General features: G+C 36.2%; 1 protein-coding gene across 1 annotated transcript; it reads right to left on the bottom strand.

The window, feature by feature from the left end:
- Positions 1 to 740: 740 nt before the first annotated feature.
- LOC131160532 (non-specific lipid-transfer protein 1-like) lies at positions 741 to 1,591 on the bottom strand. Its single transcript, XM_058116317.1, has 2 exons — positions 1,136 to 1,591; positions 741 to 993 (listed from the first exon to the last, which is right to left on the bottom strand). Exons 1-2 carry the CDS (start codon positions 1,480 to 1,482, stop codon positions 984 to 986), a joined length of 357 nt encoding a protein of 118 aa, XP_057972300.1. The 5' UTR covers positions 1,483 to 1,591; the 3' UTR covers positions 741 to 983.
- Positions 1,592 to 23,822: the final 22,231 nt, after the last annotated feature.

The following is a 23,822-nucleotide window of genomic DNA, read 5'->3' as shown; positions in this document are numbered from 1 at the left end:
GATGATAGAAAGAGTACTACAGGTTTCGTATTTTTCATGGGTGGTTGTGCTATTGCATGGAATTCTAAGAAGCAATCCATTGTAGTCACACTTTCTACGTGTGAATCTAAATATGTGGCTACAACTTCTTGTGCTTGTCATGCTATTTGGCTTAGGAGTTTATTGAAGAAACTTTATTTGCCAAAAGAAGAAACCACTGAAATTTGCATTGACAACAAGTTTGCACAAGCATTAGCTAAAAATCTAGTTTTCATGATCAAGGCAAACAATAGATGTAAGGTATCATTTCAATAGAGAGTGCATTACTAAAAAGGAAGTAGAGCTCAAATATGTAAAGAGTGAAGCAGTGAAGATCAAGTTGCGGATATTTTTACGAAACATTTTAAATTTGAAGATTTTCAAAGGTTGTGAGTAAGTCCTAAAGTGAGGAAGAAAATTTCAAATTAAGGGGGAGTGTTGAGATTAATTTAAATTAATACATTCATGTCTTAGTTCATGTATGTGCAAGTTCAATGTTAGCATCTTAATTGTAATTCATTTATTAAACAATTATTTGAGATTCATGTAATTAGTTGGGTTCATGAATCTAAATGTTCAAGAGTCATGTTATACCTATAAATACTCCTTTGTACTCGTGTTTGGGATCAAGTGAATACACACATCTCTTCCTTCTATTTTAACAATAACTTGATGTGTGTACTTGATGGCGGTGAACAGAGAGAGAGAGAGAGAGAGAGAGATTTTGCAGACATAACAGTGGTAACATATATATAGAAGGTCGACCAGCAGAGGAGTACATAAACACAATACCTAGAAGAAGAAGAAGAAGAAGAAGAAGAAGAAGAAGAAGAAGAAGAGGAGGAGGAGAAGGAGTAACAATCGCCGATGGGGAACCAGTCCGGACTCAACGTCGTACTTTCGTCTTATTCTCACGGAAACTATTTCCTCTGCCCTGAAACCGCTCGATCTATCGCCCATCATCTTTACTTCACTCTGCATAGCAACGCCAAAATATATATGATTTATATTATGTATGCATCATGAGAGAGAGAGAGAGAGAGAGAGAGAGAGAGAGAGAGAGAGAGAGAGAGAGAGAGAGAGAGAGAGAGAGAGAGAGAGAGAGAGAGAGAGGTACTTGGAACAGTCGGTGGAGGGGCTGATGGCGTAAGGAATGTTGACGCCGCATTTTCCGGGGAGCTGAGCGGCGAAGTTGAGCTTGATGCTGGGGATGTTCATGGCGGTTGATTTCATGCACTTGCAGGCCGTCTGGCGGTCCACTGTTGCCTTCGCGGCGCTGAGCAGGGTCTTAATCCCGCCACAGCAGGTGGGCTGCACCGCCCCACCATTCTGCAGGTACGTCAAGCAGGGGGCCAGCCGCTGCGTAACGTCCCCGCACGACATGGCAGCTTCCGCCCACGGCGCCACCACCGCCGCGCACATGACCACCGCACAGACCAACTTCAGCACTCCCGGGGCAGCCATGATCTGTTTTCCTTCCGGATCAAACAAGAGTCAGAAAACTAGCTAGCTATAGATTTGTATATAGCGCCTGTGGCTTAATTACTGTTTGGCTGCAAATGAGGAGTAATGCGGAAGGCAGCGAGAGGGTTGTGGATTATATAGTGGGAAGTGGTGAGTGTGAACACAAAAGATAGTGTGGTGTAATGCATGGAAGGATTGGCAGGTAGTTGGGGTGAATTCAATGCCATGCTGCCGTAGCAGGAGGAGGAAGATGGGAACCATACTGGCACCGCTTTATGACAGAAGCGTGGTAAGGAGGTAGGAACTTGTAAACTCCATTTACACACACAATCCATTGAATGCTCTGCCAATGCATTCATATTAGCCTTCACACTTCATTGGTTGGCAAGTTGGGGATCAGTCATTTTTCATTTTTTCCCCTTTTCCTACTATTAAGTTATAACTCATATAGTCATATTTAAAAGGGTTATAATGTAAAATTTGTTTATACAAATCGAACTGAGCTGGTGGTGAGATAGGGGTAGCTCGTTGCAATGTGTTACGTTTGAATCACTTGGGCATAATGTAATTGTATACATTATCATAGAATATTTTAAGATTTTCACATAAAATTTAATATATATATATATATATATGTATACAATTATATATATATATATATATATATATATATATATAGTAATCAAGAGTTTAACAACTAAGATAATTTTTGTCATGTAATATAATGGAAACTCCACAGGAGCTCCGTGAACACAACGTTGAACCCTGTAAATTCATTCTGTTTTTTCTGTTCTTTGATTTTTTTTTCTATTTCATATTTGTTGTGTGGGTGTGCATAATTTTAGGATGGCTTTTCACAACACCTACCAATCCGTCTAGCTAGCTCATAATTCATACTATGTAGTTATTTGTAATGAACAGTTCATGTGTTTCTTGATAGGGATAATTCAAGCTTAAAACTTATAATTTTTTATTCAAATGGGAGACTAATTTAAGAAAGAATGTAAATTTACCCATAGCACGTGCATATTTACTTATCTTTTTAGTATTTGTCGCTTATTTATATATCATATGTGCGTTTACAATTTGAAATAGGTAGGTGTCAATTGCAGGGAGCATCTTCCATGCACAAATATTTTTTGATCTGTGTGAATGCAATGAGCATGTATATATTTATGATGATACTTGTTTTGGCTGGGTTTATCCATTACCAAGGCATACCACCAAGATAGGGTATCTTTGGCATCTTCTTGTTAGGATAATTGATTTAATTTGAAATGATTTTTGTGAAGTTTGTCTCAACTTTCTTTATCTTCTTCCTTAGCTAAGCTATTATGGACTTGGCCTCAATTTCTTTGTGTGAACTAACTATTTCTTGCATGCTCAGTTAGCTCAGCGAGTACTCGATCGATATTTGTTGGCTTCCAAGTTTGACAAGATCATCAAATCTAACATTTGTGTCTCTAAATAGAAATTATAATTCAATTAATACACTAATTAAATTTTTTTAACGGAACCCCAATTTTATTGATAGTCCTCGCTTATGGCGGAGGAAAATCATGGTACAAGCATGACACATGGGATTTACATATAAACAATAAAAACCATCCCATGCATCAAAACCAATAAACAAATACCAATACAATAATCCAAATAAACCAATATTAAACATGTCTATATGGAATCAAAACCAAACAAATCAAACATAAACAAAAACTAGAGGAAATATCATGGTAATTCTTAAAGTGACAAAAATTGAAATTTCATTTCTATCCTTTGCCATGCATTCATAAAGTTTGTAATTTTGCATATATCCCAAAAACCAAAATTAAACGCCCATGCCCTTCGACTTCCAACATTCATTCTCACGTCCAATCTAAATTATTAAAGGTAATACCATGGTAGTTCTTAAAGTGACAAAAATTAAAATTTCATTTCTATGTTTTGTGATGCATAAGTCAAAATTAAACACCCACCCCTTCAACTTCCAACATTCATTCTCACATCCAATCTAAATTAAACATCTACCCCATAATATTAATTCTTATATTTAATCTAGGAAGCTAAATGGTTGACATTATTTTGTCTTATTCCCTAACTTTAGTTGATCCTATTTGTACCTTACACAAATAAATTGACATCTTCAAATTGACAATGCATACTTAGTTGAGCTACTATCCTATGTTCATCATTATTTGCCTATAGATGAGATCAACCAACTATAAACGAGTTGAGGTCAAGATCATCTACAAATTCATTAGATGCTTCCTAATCTATGATCTATTGAAGTTTCTGTTTGTGCATTTAATTTCTTTATATGAGCAATTGAACAAAAAAAGTATTGATTCCTTAGTAGTTTAGCCTCAATATTTTTGACAAATTGACTGCTCCTGCTTTAATAATATATGCTTTTCTTTCTGAATCATCAATCTATCAATCACTATGAGATTTTTTAAAATTCAAATCCTTCTAAAAAAGGCAAGAGCTCCCTATTTAAAAAATATTCTTCTTCTTTCCTCTGATATGAATTGGGTAAATATTACTTTCTTGTTTACACTCCAGCATGGCACTACAATTATTTTCCCATTAAACCACGAAAAAGCTACGGCACTAACAGTTGCTGCATCTATATGATCGGGATTCGGTAATGAAGTACCCCATTTCATTACTGTAACTTCATCAATTACACCCAACTCTACTCTATCAAGTAGTTCACTAACACCAACAATTATAGATATAGTTATAAGCTTCAACTACCCAAATATACTACCAAATAAAACCCAATACTTAGCATGTGACGCCCCAATTATCGTACAATTTTTTTCCTTAATAATAAATAAATAATCACACGTCATCCATAACATTCACAAATCGGCCACGTCAACAATCCTACTATCATTCATACAACCCGACCCGCATTGGGTACCAGGTAAAAAGTTTTTTTATTTATTCAACCTAACAGCCGAAGACAATATATTTATAACATCAAAAATACAATATCCAGAGTATTAACATACATATTTACAAAATACTATTTCATACTCAAAAATAATACAACCCTAGGGAATCACACCACCCTAGTCCAAACTCACCCTATATATCAAGATTCCAGCTCCCTACTATCACGAAGCTCTATCACCCAATCAGTCTCTGTTCCCTGAAAAATTTAGATAAATTGGGTGAGACACATCTCAGTAAGAAGGAATAAATTATTTACAGTATGTGGTCATATGAGTTCAATTATAATACACTTTACTTTTCAAATCATTGCTTCATCTGAGAAAATACCCTAATATACACATTCTCATAATCATATAGATATACAACACAAGCTTTTATAAGCTTTAAAATCATTTCTCAAATTCAATAATTTCCAACACATATTTACCGCAAAGTTCCTGAGAATAGGGAAGATTACCCTCCCATACAAGTAGCTTCCCTCTGCCCTAATACGTTATGCAAATTCGTATGGCCACATCTGATACCTATCAAGGCACTCACCTTACTCAGCAAGCCCTCAGGCGGAGAGTTTCACTTTGCCTCAAATATGTATATTATCAACTCACACGGTTCCATTTCTCAATTTTATCATTCTTTATTTCTCAATTTTCATTCTTTCTTTTATTTCTCATTGTAGCCAATTTTATCATTCTTTCACTTTCCATTTTCATTTTACTTTCCGACTCATGAGTATCCTTGGTATCAAATACCAACATCGCGTCTGTAACTCATGGCCACCCTGAGGATCTTTCTATCCATGTCATGCTTCCCCCCATGGTCACGGTTGTGCGGTCTGAAGACTGGATCTAACCGCGGTTGGCCGACCTGGTTAGATCAAATATCATATCACATATCGTGTTTGTAGTACGACTGGCTGGCCTATAACCCTAATTCTGACTCAGGGGGCTTAACAACCCTACAAAATTGCACAATCGACTGTCACGCTACACGCTCCAAGAGTCCGTGTGGTTGCACTAACACCACTAGCAACGGTACCGTGCTCAATATCATAATCATCCAATAGGATTTACCACCACATACCCGCAATTATTATGCGGTATTGGCATTTTATCATTCATATTTCACGTGTTTCCACGTTTTTCATTTTCATATTGCAGAATTAACATTGCAATATTTTCATTTCATATATTCAGATTTCAATATCAGCATTCTCAACACATTTCATCATTTAAATGATATTTTCTCAGTTCATAATTCAACTCATCTCATACTATCATATACATATCTTATTTCACAATTACTCAATATTTCTCAAAACACATTTCCATATTTCACCTTTCTTCATTTTCTCAAAGAATACATTTCTTGCACATTTCACTTTCATCATTTTCCTACATTTCAATTCTCATATTAAAGCACATTTCAGTATCACATATTTCACAGGGTAAATCATCTAACCCAGTTTAAACATTTCTCAATATAAATCATATGCCACACAAATTTCATCTAATATTTATATCATAATAAATTTCAGGTAAAATAACATACGCCATTTTCACATATTTCTCAACCCATAATTTTCATAAAAATACTATTATAATTTATTCCCCTTACCTGGCTTACTGAGAGCCCCGTAAGAATCCCAAATCCTATGCCCTTGGTGCTCAAAATTCAACTCCTGCAATTTGCATTTTTTCCAAATTAATTAATCTATTTTTTAAAAATAGTACTCATCTAGTCTTCCCTAGGCTCCATATACCTCAAATTAATATTTAAACTATATTTAACACCCCCACTTAATTTTCTGAATTTTGGCTGCGGGTCCCAAAATTATACCTGTGGCGCTCACCTGGGTCCTAAATTCCAGAAATCCTACTTCAACCCTAGATGCTCAATATTTTATCATTTCTAAATTAATGCTAATTAATTAAAAATAAGCCCCTTAATAACCCCCGTACCCCAAATTTGGGGTTTTGGCCCGACACCCCCACGAGAATTCCGTCCTACTAGACTTGCAGAGAATCATCCTTAAATTCTCGTGGTGGTGTCCGTTCGTCAATTGGGCTTATAATTCGTAAAAAATTAAAGAAAAAGAGGAAATTGACTTACCTGAGGGGATACACCTACGCCGCTCCTACCACCGATCTGCTCTGGTAGAAATGACGGTAGCGGATAATGGAGTCCAGCGGTATCTTCAGATTTTCAATCGGGAGAAAATTCGTCACGAAATTGAGGAGAGAGGGAGAGAGAATGAGAGGAGAGAGAGAGAGAGAGTTCAGAGCTGCGGAAAAGAAAAGAAGAAGAAGAAAGGAAACTTAAAAACATTTAAATCTCCTGAAGCTAGAAGCTTTAGGAGAAGAAGAATAATAATAATAATAATAATAATAATAATAATAATAATAATAATAATATATTTAATTAATATTAATAATAATATATTTAGTAATAAAAATAAATTTTAATTATTATTTTTTTTTCTTTTTCTTTTTTTCTTTTTTTTAATCTGATTAATAATAATAATAATAATAATAATTATTATTATTATTATTATTATTATTATTATTATTTGGAAATCACTCCACTAATCTTCTATATCCCTTTTTGGGATTATTATATTCTCCCCTCCTTATAAAAATTTCAACCTCGAAATTTGTCATTCTCATGTTTCCCTTCCTTAGCGAAAACACTTTCAATTTTATTAATTATCCTCACTTATGGAAGAGGAATACCGTGGTTACAACGAGGGTTCTGGGAGATTACAACTATTCAAAATTCTCCCAAAACCATTCACGTTTCAAAACTAAAAATCCTATCTATCCTATGTTACACTATACAAATAAAAACTACACAATATTATTTTTTTTACTCTGACTGACTCAACTCTAAACTCCACTGAATAAGTGCGGGTATCTCTGGTACATTTGATCCTCTAGTTCCCAGGAAGCCTCCTCAATGGTATGGTTGCGCCACAGAACTTTTACTAGTGAAATCTTCTTCGTGCATAGCTCCTGTTCCTTCTAGTCAAGAATCTACGCTGACTTTTCCTCATAAGCTAAAATATCACCCAACTTCAGTGCTTCATATCTGATCACATGGAGGGGTCTGGGACGTATTTCCTCAGTATAGAAATGTGGAATATGTCATGGATCCTATATAGGACCAAAGGTAATGTCAAACGATAGGCAACTAGACCCACTCTCTCAAGAATCTCGAATGGTCCAATATACCTAGGGCTCAGCTTACCCTTCCTCCCGAAACTCATAACACCTTTCAGCGGTGCCACCTTCAGGAATATGTGATCTCCTGTGTCAAACTCTAATTCTCATCGACGAGTATCAGCATAACTCTTCTGCCAGCTCTGCACTATCCTAATCCTGTCTCTGATGAGTCTGATTTTATCCTGAGTTTGCTGTATCAGCTCTGTTGGCCTTACAAGGTTTAAAATCTTGTTATCTTGTTTTGATGCTAACAAACAAGTGGAATTTAATGTATTTGTGTGAGTAATGTTATTTCATAGCTCATATATGAGAAAGTAAGGCCAAAATGCTCATAAGGATCAAATGAAGCTTAAAAGAGTCAAAGCATGGATTTGAAGATGATTTATTAAACCTTGAAGAATATGAGGACATGAATGAGTTGTTGAAAGCCAAGGAATATTAAATTCAAAAGAGTCAAAGAAAGGCAAAGTGAGAAAGCTAAAAGAATATTAAAGCTTGAAGAAAAGATGTACTCAATCCAAGGACAAAGCATGAAGACTCAAGAACCTAAAATAAGAAAAGTCTTAGAAGTTTTCATGTAAGTACTTTAATGTTTAAAATATCATTTGAAATATTTTGAAACTCTTAGGTTAACTTCTTGGACCTAAATACCTTTTAAAATATTTGGAAAATATTTTTATAAAGTCAAAAATTATTTTAAAAAGGTTAGAATCATTTTTGGAGTGAAAAACATCAAAAAGAGTTTTTCCAATTGTTGTCAGTTTTTATACAGCCGCATTAAGGTAATCTTTTCTCTATAAAAAACTCATTATTTTAAAACGTGATCAACATGAAAGTTGTAGGATTTTCTTTTAGTTTTCTTTTAATACTAAGAACACCTAATTTGGAGTTATACAAAAAATGTTATGGCCAAAATACTGAAATGGAGTCACTGTTATCAAACATTTGAACACTGTTCACGAGAGGGACTTCAGATGACTGAACAGCACATAGAACGATCTCGGACTTCTGAAGATTAAGTTCAGACGTTTGAAGATTTTCTGGACAGAATATAAAGAAGGCAGTAGCAGTTCAGACGTCTGAACTCGCGACTTCAAACGTCTGAACACTGTTCAACGAGCAAATTTTTAAATTCTTATATTTTAAAATATAGCCGTTTGAGCTCCAAACTTTCTAAAAATTTGGGAAACTTTCAAAGGAAACTTTTGCAACTTGGAAACAAGTTTGGAAGCCTATAAATACATGGTTTTGCAAATCAAAATACATCCAAGAATTGAAAAATCTATTTTGAGAAATTGAAAGTACTCTTGTTCTTCCTAAGTTCTCTTGGTCACCCATTGAAAAATTCTTTTGCTGAGAATTTTGAAGTGCTGATCCTTCTTCCTTTGAATTCCTACTGCTAATCCTCTTTTAAGAAGGATATTGGTGAATTTTATACTTGAGCTTCATACTATTTCATATTGATATTTTACATTCAAGTATATAGTGCTGAAATTGTACTAACTTGTTCTTTGAGAGAGTATACTTGTACGCAGATCTTATCTTGTATTTCTTGTAGTTCTTTGAAATTCCAAGGGTTGTTTGGATCGTTGGCTAAGCAAGGGGATTTTTCTTAGAGAGGCGGGCTCTAGCCTAAAGGAGTGACTGAACGAGAGGATATCGTTTGGAGAGGTGGGCCCTAGCCTAAGTGAAGGAATGTTTTGAGCGTGGGGTATCACTTGTAATCAGGTTTTGTTCCACCCGTCAACGAAATAGGTTTAGTGAATCCTTTGGTGGTTTGCCAAAGGTGAGGACGTAAGCTGTGTTGAAGCCAAACCTCGTAAAAATCCCCGTCTCACTCTCTCTTTCCCTTACTCTTTATTTTCAGCATATTTAAATTGCGTGGATGGTTTAATTGATAGTCATATATACTACATATTATAGAAATCCAGTAAACTTGAAGTCTAATTTTGATTTGGGTTGCAGAAACCGAAAGGGAGTACGTTAGTTATACCATATCTTGCGGAAACCATATGGGAGTACCTTACTTGGTTAACAGCCCAAGGATAAATTAACTGAGAGTTTAGTTGAGTTCTAAATATTGAGAAGAGTGTAGATATTGTGTTGATTGAATATTATATTGCACATCATATTGAAGAAGTAAAACCATATATACAGGGCTTACAATTTCATATCTAGGGCTGACAACAAAAGATATATTGTGATTAAATGGTATAAAGCTTGAGATTGATTGGATAGTGTTTGTATTCCAAGAGTGCTAAATCTTGAATGATTTCATCAATTTAATAATGCTGCAGTAAACTTATATTTGATAAATAAAGTGTGATTGTGTTGGTGTGGAGATTGTGAGTAATTGTTTGAATGTTTTATTAGCTTTGTGGTTGATTAAAGAGATTAAGTTGTTGTGTGATTGGTGAAATTAAACAAACAAGTTAAAGAATTGGTTAAGTGTTTAAAGAAGTTAAGGATTCTTAAAAGAAAGTAAAAGAAAGTTTTAAAAGCCAATTCACCCCCCCCCCTCCCTCTTGGGAAGCTATTCCTAATTTCAAGCTCTGGCCCCAATACATGTCTCTCTCCAACCTCATCCCAGTACAACGGGGATCGGCACCTCCTGCCATAAAATGCCTCATACGGTGCTATCCCAATGCTGGCCTGGTAGCTGTTGTTATATACAAACTCAACCAGTGGCAGATACTGCATCCAATGACCTCCAAAGTCCAACACACATGCTCGCAACATATCCTTCAGAATCTGTATCGTCCTCTCTGTCTGTCCATCTATCTGAGTATGAAAAGTTGTGCTGAACGACAACTGAGAACTTATGGCCCCTTGAAGACTTTTCCAAAAACAAGATGTCAACCGTGGGTGTCTATATGAAACTATGGACACTAGGACGCCGTGGGGCCTAACTGTCTCCTAGATGTATAACTCAGCCAATCTATCCACAGAGTAGCTAACTCAGATCGACAAAAAGTGGGTAGTCTTCATTAGTCGATCCACCACTACCCAGATAGCGTCCTATCCATGCAATGTCGACGACAATCCTGAACGAAACCCATCGCTATATGCTCCCACTTCCACTCAGGAATGTGAAGTGGCTGCAATGATCCCGCCGGTCTCTAATGCTCAGCCTTCACTTGCTGGCATGTCAAACAATGATCCACAAACTGAGCTATCTCCCTCTTCATGTTGCTCCACCAGAAAGACTCTCGAAGATCCATGTACATTTTAGAGCTACCTGGATGTACAATATATAGGGATCGATGTGTTTCCTCTAGAATGACCCTCTTGATCTCACGATCGGTAGGAATTCATAACCTGGTACGGAACCTCAAGGCTTCATCATCTAAAATGCTAAACTCAATTTCCTAACCATCTTGTACTTTTCCCATAAGCTCTACTAGTTCTACGTCATTCCTATGAGCTGCTTTAATCCTCTCCTATAGAGTCGGCTGCAAAACCAAGTTAGCAATGAACGCCTGGTGATCGCCCTCTACCAGCTCCACACCGAGCCTCTCTAGATCCATCTGAATTGGATGCTGAATCTCCACTACAGATACAAATGAATCCACTGATTTCCGACTCAAAGCATCAGCAACCACATTAACCTTTCCCAGGTGGTAGCTAATAGTGCAGTCGTAATCCTTTATTAGCTCCAGCCATCTTCTCTGCCTCATATTCAATTCCTTCTGCGTGAAGAAATACTTTAAGCTCTTATGATCAGTAAATATCTCACACCTACCCCCATATAGATAGTGCCTCCAAATCTTCAGCGCGTAAACAACTGCCGCCAACTCCAGATCATGAGTAGGGTAGTTTTTCTCATATTCTTTCAACTGTCGTAAGGCATAGGCTATCACTCTCCCTCGCTGCATCAACACGCATCTGAGCCCTTTATGGGACGCATCACTGTAAATCACAAACCCCTCTTCTCCTGAAGGAATCGTCAATATAGGCGCAGTGATGAGTCGCTACTTCAACTCCTGGAAGATTTGTTCACATTCATCAGACCACTCAAACTTCACTCCCTTCTTGGTCAATTTGGTCAATGGGCTTGACAGTCTAGAGAAGCCCTCAACAAACCTGCAGTAGTACCCAGTCAATCTCAAGAAACTCCTAATCTCGTGCACGTTCTTTAGTTGTACCCAGTCTACTACCGCCTCAATCTTACTCGGATCAACAGAAATACCACCCCTAGATATAACTTGTCCAAGGAAGGTAACCTATTCTAGCCAGAACTCACACTTCTTGAGCTTCGCATAAAGCTTCTTCTCTCGCAATACCTGAAGCACTATACTCAGATGCTCCTCATGCTCCTCTAGCCTCTTCGAATACACCAGTATATCATCAATAAATACTACCACAAACTGATCCAAGTACTGGTGAAAGACCCTGTTCATCAGATCCATAAACACTGTAGGAGCATTAGTCAACCCAAACGGCATAATTAGAAATTCATAGTGATCATACCATGTTCTGAATGTCGTCTTCAGAACATCTTCCGCCCTGACTTTCACCTAATGGTACCCAGAGCGTAAATCTATCTTCGAAAAGATCTGTGTCCCCTGTAACTGGTCAAACAAATCATTGATACGTGAGAGCGAGTATTTATTCTTGATAGTTACTTTATTTATTTCTCGATAGTCGATGCACAACCTCATTGAGCCATCATTCTTCCTCACAAACAAAACCAATGCTCCCCAGGGCGACACACTGGGCTGAATAAACCCCTTATCTAATAGTTACTGCAACTGCTCTTTCAATTCTTTTAACTCTGCTGGTGCCATTCTATATGACACCTTTGAAATCGGCGTTGTCCCTGGAACCAGATCAATAACGAACTCTACCTCACGATTAGGAGGTAGTCCCTGTAAATTCTCTGGGAATACATTAGGAAAATCCCTCACCACTGGGATATCCTCCACACTTAACTCCCCTTCTGATACTGCCTTCACCTAGACTAAATATCCCTGACAGCCTTCTAATAGCAATTTTTACGCCTGAATAGCAGATAATAACTGAGGTGGGGTGCGCACAAGTGATCTCAAAAATCTATACTCCTGTCCCTCTGGAAATCTAAATACTACCACTTTCTGATGGCAATCAATGCTAGCATAGTGGGCAGCTAGTCAATCCATACCCAAGATTACCTCAAACCCATGCATTTCTAAAACCACCAGATTAGCCAACAAAGTCCTCCCCTGAATATCCACTAGACATTCGCTGAGTACCTTTCTACATACCCTTACAACCCCAATCGGCGTAGCAACATACAAACTAATTTCTAACTGCTGAGGCTCAAACCCACACAATTTAATCCCGAGTGATAAACGAATGCGTCGCCCAAGAATCAAACAAAAAAGTAGCTTTAAATGACAGTATTGAAATCGTACCTGTCGCCACATCTCCCACCGCCTCAGCATCTCCCGGCGTCAGTGCATAAACTCCCGCCGGTACAGTATTCCTCTGCTGTCCACCTCGAGGTACCTGATAGCCTCCTCTGTATGGTCAAAGAGCAGTCGCTACCTCTGGTGGTGTCTGGCAGTTTCTCACGATATGCCCAGGCTAGTGGCACTAATAGCAAACAACCTCTCTCGCTGGGCACATCTGGGACAAGGAGGGAGCATATGTCTACCCTATACTGCTCGATCTCCTCCTCCCTGTTGTTTTTCCCCCCTGGTATCATATCTCCTCCACGGCCCTCAACTAGGCCATGCCTGAAAATCAGAAGGCGCAGGCCTCTTCCTCTGGCTCTGGCCTGCTGCGCCTCTCTGTATGCTACTCTCAATCACCGCAGCTCTTTCCACTATCTCCGAGAAAGCCTGAGCTTGGAAACCTACCACATGCTCATACAGGTTTTGCCTCAAGCCCTGCTCAAACTTCCTCGCCTTCCTCTCCTCATCTGGCACCATATACCGGGCGAACCGAAACAGCTCAACAAACCTCGCTGTGTACTGCTGCACTGTCATAGACCCCTGTGTCAGATACAAAAACTCTGATGCCTTTGCGCTCCTGACCGTAGGGGGAAAGTACTGCTCGAATAAAATCTCCTTGAAGCGACTCCATGTCATTGCTACAGGGTCAGGCCTCTACTCCTCAAGTACTCTCACTGACCTCTACCAGTGCTTTGCCTCCCCAGTCAATTTAAATGTGACAAATAACACCCTCTGCTCATCTGTACATGAGAGGACTACCAGTATGTCCTCTATGTCCTGAACCTAGTTCTCTGCTACTAGTGGGTTCGCTCCTCCAACAAAAGATGGGGGTGGCATACGCGCGAATTGCTCGATCATGCAACTCCGATCCCCCGAGCTCCTGGTCATCTCAGCCATCACCTGCTGAGTGACGCTACGCAATACCGCATCAGGGTCTGCACCACCCATACTGGAAGGTCTTACTCCATCACCTCCTACATTCGTGTTATTGTTCCCCGGATCCATCCTACAAAGGAAACAGCTAATCTCAGCATACAATTACTATCACGCAACCCATACACTACAATAACTCATAAATTATTCCTCTATCCACATCCTAAATCCCCATTTAAGATTCAATCCTACCACTCAAAAACAAGACCCAGCAGTAGTATCCACGGTTTTCCTGAAATCGTCACCACAGGAAAAACATAGAAACAACCCCGGTACTCCTGCCTCTAGGCTGCAAGATAGAATCCTAAATTCATACCTCATCCTCCAACAATCACTAACCCCCATTTTAATTTACCTATCACCTATTTTTCTCAAAAACAACTCCTATACTTTGGTATTGTATTCCGCTATCTACTAAAGTCTACAGAACCTAACAACCTAGGCTTTGATACCAAACTATGATGCCCCGATTTTCGTATAATTTTTTTTCCTTAATAATAAATAAATAATCACACGTCATCCATAACATTCACAAATCGGCCACATCAACAATCCTATTATCATTCATACAACCCGACCCGCATTGGGTACCGGGTAAAAAATTATTTTATTTATTCAACCTAACAGCCGAAGACAATATATTTATAACATCCAAAATACAATATCCAAAGTATTAACATACATATTTACACAATACTATCTCATACTCAAAAATAATATAACCCTAAGGAAACACACCTCACTAGTCCAAACTCACCCTATATATCAAGGTTCCAGCTCCCTACTACCACAGAGCTCTATCACCCGGTCGGTCTTTGTTCCCTAAAAAATTTAGATAAATTGGGTGAGACACATCTCAATAAGAAGGAATAAATTATTTACAGTGTGTGGTCATATGAGTTCAATTATAATACACTTTACTTTTCAAATCATCGTTTCATCTGAGAAAATACCCTGATATACACATTCTCATAATCATATAGATATACAACACAAGCTTTTATAAGCTTTAAAATTATTTCTCAAATTCAATAATTTCCAACTCATATTTACCGCAAAGTTCCTGAGAATAAGGAAGATTACCCTCCCATATAGGTAGCTTCCCTCTGCCCTAACACGTTATGCAAACACGTATGGCCACATCTGATACCTATCAGGGCACTCACCTTACTCAGCTAGCCCTCAGGCGGAGAGTTTCACTTTACCTCAAATATGTATATTAGCAACTCACACAGTTCCATTTCTCAATTTTATCATTTTTTATTTCTCAATTTCTATTCTTTCTTTTATTTCTTATTTTAGCCAATTTTATCATTCTTTCGCTTTCCATTTTCATTTTACTTTCCGACTCATGAGTATCCTTGGTATCAAATACCAACATCGCGTCTGTAACTCATGGCCACCCTGAGGATCTTTCTATCCATGCCATGCTTCCTCCCATGGTCACGGTTGTGCGGCCTGAAGACTGGATCTAACCGCGGTTGGCCGACCCAGCTAGATCAAATATCATATCATATATCGCATTTGTAGTACGACTGGCTGGCCTATAACCCTGATCCAGACTCAGGGGGCCTAACAACCCTACAAAATGGCACAGTCGACTGTCACGCTACACGCTCCAAGAGTCCGTGTGGTTGCACTAACACCACTAGCAACGGTACCGTGCTCAATATCATAACCATTCAATAGGGTTTACCACCACATACCCGCAATCATTATGCGATATTGACATTTTATCATTCGTATTTCACATATTTCCACGTTTCTTATTTTCATATTGCAGAATTAACATTACAATATTTTCATTTCACATATTCACATTTCAATATTAGTATTCTTAACACATTTCATCATTTAAATGATATTTTCTCAGTTCATAATTCATCTCATCTCATACTATCATATACATATCTTATTTCACAATTACTCAATATTTCTCAAAACACATTTCCATATTTCACATTTCTTCATTTTCTCGAAGAATACATTTCTTGCACATTTCACTTTCATCATTTTCCCTCATTTTAATTCTCATATTAAAACACATTTTAGTATCACATATTTCACAGGGTAAATCATCTAACCCAGTTTAAACATTTCTCAATATAAATTATATGCCATACAAATTTCATCTGATATTTATATCATAATAAATTTCAGGTAAAATAACATACGTCATTTTCACATATTTCTGAACCCATAATTTTCATAAAAAAACTGTTATAATTTATTCCCCTTACCTGACTTACTGAGAGTCTCACTAGAATCCCAAATCCTACGCCCTTGGCGCTCGAAATTCTACTCCTGCAATTTGCATTTTTCCCAAATTAATTAATCTATTTCTTCAAAATAATACTCATCTAGCCTTCCCTAAGCTCCATATACCTCAAATTAATATTTAAACTATTATTTAGCACTCCCACTTAATTTTTTTGAATTTTTCCTGCGGATCCCAAAATTACACCTGCGGCGCTCACCCAGACCTTAAATTCCAGAAATCCTACTTTAACCCCAGATGCTCAATATTTTAATATTTCTAAATTAATGATAATTAATTGAAAATAATCCCCTTAATAACCTCTGTACCCCAAATTTGGGGTTTTGGGCCAATACCCCCATGAGAATTTCGTCCTGTTAGACTTGTAGAGAATCATCCCTAAATTCTCGTGGTGGTGTTTTTTTGTCAATTGGGCTTATAATTTGCAAGAAATTAAAGAAAAAGAGGAAATTGACTTACCTCAGGGGATGCGCCTACGCCGCTCCTACCACCGATCCACTCCAGTAGAAATGACGGCAGCGGAGAATGGAGTCCAGCGATTTCTTCGGATTTTCGATCGAATGAAAATCGATCACGAAATCGATGAAAAAGGGAGAGAGAATGAGAGGCGAGAGAGAGAGAGTTCAGAGCTGTGGAAAAGAAAAGAAGAAGAACAGAAGAAGAAGAAGAAGAAGAAAGGAAACTTAAAAACATTTAAATCTCCTGAAGCTTCGCTAGAAGCTTCTGGAGAAGGATAATAATAATAATAATAATAATAATAATAATAATAATAATAATATATTTAATTAATATTAATAATAATATATATTAATAAAAATAAAAAAAATTAATTATTATTATTATTTTCTTTTTCTTTTTTTTTTATCTGATTAAATATATATATATTTTTTTTAGAATCACTCCACTAATCTTCTATATCCCTTTTTGGGATTATTACATAGCAACATTATCTAAAATGCATGTCCATTTTGATTCTTGCGCATGCAAGTTTTGATGTAAACTTTTTTAATTGATGTTTCTCTTGTTAACTTTCTTAGGTTTTTGTTTAAAAAAATATTCATAATTTGATTCAAAAATTTTTTTTGACATTCTTACAATGTCAATATTAATATATTGCCCTTTTCCTTACATATTTAAACACATGCATAGTAGAATATTATATGATATATTATTGGATTTTTATTGTTTGCTTGAATGAAATGTTAGAAAAGTATTAATGCATGTAAAGTTTTTTCAGAGGTTGTTCTTTGTCAACATAGGAAAATTTTGTGTGCTGAAGCATAGTTGCTCTTGTATACATGTTTTAAGCATACTACATATATATATAAAAAAATTAGATAAAAGCATACAAATTCGATAATTAAACCAGCATAGATGCATATGTTAATACTTCAATCATGTGAACATAACATATATACTACAATGAACTTTAAAAGTTTGCAACAAATATATTATTTATACAATATAGAATAATGGGTATAGAATGTATTGTATCCAACCATCGACTATTTTCTATAGTGATCCTAAAACAAATAATAATATTAATTAATTAATTAATTATATAATAATATATTAACAGAATATAATATAATAATAATATTTTGTATATATATATATAGATATATAAAACTATCAGGAAACTTCCTGATACTTCTGGAAGATTGAAATTTCAATCTGCCCCCCCTAAAGGTCATACTCTCTCTCTCTCTCTCTCTCTCTCTCTCTCTCTCTCTCTCTCAAATTCTCTGTCATTTTTCGGCCAAATTGAAGAATGGACATCATTCTCAGGTCCCAACTCCGCTCTTCAAAGATTTAACCAAGAAAATTTCATCTTTTGTGCATTGTAAGCACCACTCTAGAGTTAAGATAAGTGGACTAGATTATGTTAGGTATTGTTTTAATATATGCCTGATTTAAATTGATTATTTTTATTTTAATTATATCCATATGCCTGGGCTAAATTAAACTGCATGGATTTGATCAAATTGGGTTTTTAGGAATATATATTAGAATTTAATTAAACTGCGAGATTTTATCAAATCGGATTTTTGGGAATATATTTTGGAATTAAATTAAACTGCGGGGATTTAATCAAATCGGGTTTTTGGGAATATATTCGAATTAAATTAAACTGCAAGGATTTGATCAAATCGGGTTTTTGACAATAATTAAATCACATGGATTTGATCATATTTTTATTTTAATTATATTCGATTTAATTTGAGTACATGAATTTGGTGATACTGGTTTTATTTAAATATTTATGTGAGTAAAACCGAAGTACATAAATTTGACTCTATTGTATTTTATTTAAATATGTTTGAGTTAAATTAAATATGTAAAGATGATCATACCCACATTTTTAATAAAATATACCAGAGTATATTATTATATATTTTTTCCAATAATTTATTAAATTATAATTAACGCGCAAATTGTGTGGCATGAGTTTAATTTATTTTATTACATAATTAAGCATGTTGGGATTTTTATGGAGTTATATTTATTATGTGTTTTATTGTGAATTTTACGGTGTTATATATATTACGTTTTTTATGGAGAACAATGATGAGAGTATTATACTTTTGTATTGTATAAATTGCAATTATATGTTTTAAGAAGCCCGATGGGTCGGATGTGGTGAATGTTCAATACTGTAGTTACAGAGGAATATTAATACAACCACACTATTGTGGAAGTATTGGTGGTGGATAGTTGATTTGGCCTGAGTAGGGTTGTACCTATCTATTTTCGGACTAAGATGTGTTAGGCAAATCGATCTTACAAACATAATATTTTGATTTAGCTTTGGTCCACCAACCAAGCTAATTCCAGTCTTCGGACCGCACAACCCGTCATGAGGGTTAAATATGACATGCATTGGTCAAAAAAGAGTCCTTTATATATATTTGAGTATTTATGTGATTATGGCCTTTAATAGGCATAAATGATGTTTTGAAAGAAAGTATGGATATTTATTTAAATATGTGATCCATAGTTTACAAATGAAATTTTTATTCAAATAAAAAAATTATTAAATTATTTTTACACTCAAGCTCATTTTAGCCACACACTACTAATAATCTAGTCCTTACTTACTGAGAGGTGTCTCACTCTAATAATTGATTCATATTTCAAGATGTTCCGGAGACCAGGCTTAGCGAGCTTCTGGGCGGGGTTAGAAAAATATTGTTTAGAGTAAGTGCGTGTGTAAAACTAGTTAGATATGTTTTTTTTTTTTTTTTTTCACGTGATGTAAATATTGTTACTTTATGATACTCATGTGTTGGAATTGGTGTATTTCCAAGAGGGGGTAAATTGGGTATTAAAAAAAAATTTCTTCCTAGGTTCAACAAAACCAACTGCAGTAATACACAACTTAGTGTCTTTGTAAACATATATCAATTGCACTTATAAATATAATATGTAGAAATTAAATTATACGCAACATTCACAATAATAAAACATTAACATTCAAGTGCAGAAAATAAATTGTGGAAATTAAAATTAGGCACAAAACATGTTATCGAGGTTCAGCCAAACTTACCTATGTCCCCACTTCAAGCTCACAAGTAAGAGGATTCACTACCTTTAATCACTTACGGGTGGAGCGACACCATTTAAAACACCTTATAGGATGATGCACCTAGTTCTCTTGACCAAGTCTGAACCAGTCTAGTGCTCTCCTAATCGGGTCTAAGTAAATTCGGTGCTCTCCTAACTAAATCTGAGCAATTCGGGACTTTTCACAGGGTAAGTCTTTCTCTTCCGACCACATGTCGAGAATACAACAAATATCAATATTTTTGTACAAGAAAATGCTTTCTTTTTTTTTCCTAGTAAAAGAGGGCGGTACCTCCATTTATTTATTAATAAACCCTCACTTTTGGCGAAGGAATACCGTGGTTACAAGTTAAAACCAACCAACCAAAATAGGACAAACAAAATTAAACATAACTAACAAAGGAGATAAAAACACAATATTTATGATAATGCAAAACGTACAACAATTAAACACAATATGGACTCAAGTATGATATGAAATATAAGCTCAATGTGAGTATGTGTTTTTCTAAAAGTGATTTTATAATCTTTGAAAACTAATATTTATGATAATGCACTTCAAAAATTAAACCCCAATAAAATCTTTCTCCAAAAATGTTTTTCAAAATAAAGTGCAGGAAAAGTTAAGGTTATGACTCAAAAAAATATTTATGCAATAAGAACAAGTGAGCTCTTAGAATCTTGTAATGGATGTGCAAGGATTCTCGAACTAAAATAAAGTTTTTCCCAAAAATATTTATCAATAAAAATATATAGGAGAACCTTTGAGCTTACACTTAAGGATGATTTTCAAAATAAAACTTAAGAGTATATGCTTTGTGTTAGCTTTGATGTATTCCCAAGAGGGGGGATGAATTGGAATTTAAAAATTTATTGCTTAGGTTAAACTAATCTAGCACTAGTACATTCACACCCTAGGGTCTGTCTATGCAGTTCCAAATGCATAGATAGATACAACGTGCGGAAATTAAAATCATGTGCAACATTCACCGATCATAACATACATGTGCGGTAAATATAAAGAGTAGAAATATAAACAAAGCACACGATATGTTATCAGGGTTCGGCTAACTGTGCCTACATCCCCGCCTCTTGCTCACAAGCCCAAGGATTCCACTAATGGCTCACTTAACGGGTGGAGCGGCACCGATTACAACCAAGTCAATTACCACAGGGCTCACCTCAACCTTAACCAGGTCAATTAAAGGGCTGACCTCAACCAACATGTCTTACCAGGATGGCGCACCTAGCTTTCCTAACCGAGTCAAAGCCAATCCAGGACTATTCCATAGGGCTAGTCTCCCTCTTCAGGCCCGTGCCTGGAAGTACAACATTATTTGAAATACAATGAAATGGTACAGTGATTATGCTTTCATGTAAAGCAAATGTGTACCCAGATACGCGTAGTATACTTAATCAACCAAATGCACATCAACAATGTAGGTAAATGTAAGCTCGGTGATGTGTATTTTTGTGCAAGTTACACTCAATAAGATATGATTGCGAATATGTTCAAGAGTGTTCTAATCAAGTTATTTCTTTGAAACAGTAAATATCAAATCTCAATAATAAACCATGGTTTCAAAGATGCTGCAAATATTCAAAACAACTCAAAATATTTTCTTCAATGTAATATGCTCAAGAGTTCTTTGAAAGAATAATATAGCTTGTTAAAAATATTTTGCACAACAAAATCAAGCTATAGGAATCTTTGCAATAACAATGCAAAGATCCTTAAGCTACTAGGCTTTTCCCAACACAAGATTTATTAAATGAAATATGTGGGAAAACCTTGCTTAACTCCCTAAAATCAATATCAATCAACCGAGTAAAGTAATGGGAGTATGAGCAATACTAAGCAATAAATAAACACTCACAAAGTAAGATTTCTCAAGGGAATGAAGGTATTTGAGTGTTATGGGGTTGGAATGAACAAATAGGGTTTAGGAAATTTGAGAGAGTCTTTGGCTAATCCTATTTTCTAATCACCACTAATTTTTGTAAACGAACCCCTATTTATAGACAAGGTTAAAAATATAACTGTTTGGGACATGTTGGGAATTATTAGAAAAGATTCAAAATGTTTAAACTCCATTAACCCTACATAACCCAATTTTACCGCGGTTAAATAATTTTTTAACCCGCTAAGGTTTGGTTGGCTAAACTGAGGTTCAATCGCCCGAACAGACACAACTTTTAAAAATACTCAACTGAGTTCGGTCGCTCGTGTTGTGTTTCAGTAGCCCGAATCAAAGTTAGAAACATTTGTTCATGACTTCGAGTGCCCAGTTCTGGGTTCGGTTGCCCAAACTCTTGTGTTCGATTGCCCGGGGTCCTTTTGAACTGTATGGTTCGGTAGCCCGAGTTGGTGAAGAGTCCCTTTCAAGGGATTTCGTGCGCCCAAGGACGATAAGGTCAAAATGGGTTTGGTCGCCCGAAGTCTAGTCAAACTATTGACTCCTCAACAATTCGGGTGCCCGAGGTGATTTGTTCACCTGGGGTTCGGTCGCCCGACCTCACACATTTTATGCCTTTTAAGTTCATTTTCACTTTGATTAATTCCCCTGATATTATAAGTGATATTGGAGATTTTGTGAACTAAGTGTAGGAACCTAGGGTCTTTTCAAGTACACCAAAAAACCTGGTGTCGATCGACCTACCCTAAGGTCATTCGATCTCTATGGTTAGTCTATGACATTTATGAGCTTACAAACCTACATGCATGACATGCAAAGATTATTACAAACCATATCCTAATTACTATTACAGACCCAATAACATTACAACAATTAATAAATGTGTCGGGGTCTTCACTTCTCTTCAGGTTTCCGCATGCCATTATGAGAACCTGCACACCAACTCAACAACCATTAAATACCGAAGTATTTGTTATCATCAAAACAGGGTATGACCCATAGGGTCATCACTTTGGATGAAGAATGAATGCCCAAATAGAATATGCCCTCTTTCAAAAAGAATATTTCAAATGAGTGTGGGAAAGAGAGTGAAATGATTTAAATATGAAAATTTGATGCTCAAATGAAATCTCTCTTAAAAAGTTTTTCAATAAAATAAGAATAAGTGAGTATGGATTAAAAACATGAAATTTATTTGAGAGGATTTTCTAATCTAAGCATTGATTCAAAAATGATTTATGAGGGTCTATTTATAGACTTCTTGTAAAATATGACCATTTGGGACACAAAGAGAATTGTAGAAAAAGTTTGATAAAGTTTAATTAAAAAATAACCCCTTTTAGCATTGTAAAACTTGACAACCCGAGAGGTTCAGTTGCCTAACGCCTAGGGTCGGTTGCCTGAACACTCACAATGGCCCACAAGCAATTTTCCAATTCCGTCGACCATGGCCAATGGCCGGTCGGTTGAGCTAGGCAATTTTCTCAAGGCTTCGTGGTTTTGGTCACTCGGTGAGGGTTTGGTTTGCTGAGATTTGAACTTCAGTCGAACGAGGTCAATTTGAACTAACAGTTCAGCCGACTGAGGAAGATGGATATGGTCACATCTAATGTTTGGTCAACCGTGGAAGATTAGTTCAGAATAGGGTCGGTCAACCAAGGTTTAGGCAAACTTTTAACTTTCTGGCCTATGGCCTGTTCGGTTGACTGAGCTAATTAATACTGGAAGGATCCAGTCAACTGGGCTTTAAAATTAAGCCCAAAAATCCAATGTCAGTCAACCTTAAAAACCTTATTTTTGACCTTAAGTTATTTTAAAAACCTTTGCATAAGTTTATCTTTTAACCAAAAGGTTTTTTTGAGTTTAGGTTGAGTCCCTAAGGTTAGGTTTGGATCCCTATGGTCAGACTATGGTCATTTTGAGCTTGTCAATCCATATCATGCATGACATGCAATTATTACATACCAAAACCAAAAATGCATTTGCAATAGAAATATGTGTCTTCTTCTTCTTCTTCTTCTTTTGCTCTTAACTC

The sequence above is a fragment of the Malania oleifera genome, chromosome 7 (assembly GCF_029873635.1).
Source record: "Malania oleifera isolate guangnan ecotype guangnan chromosome 7, ASM2987363v1, whole genome shotgun sequence".
Classification (NCBI taxonomy): Eukaryota; Viridiplantae; Streptophyta; class Magnoliopsida; order Santalales; family Ximeniaceae; genus Malania; species Malania oleifera.
This window is presented reverse-complemented; position numbering and strand designations above follow the sequence as displayed.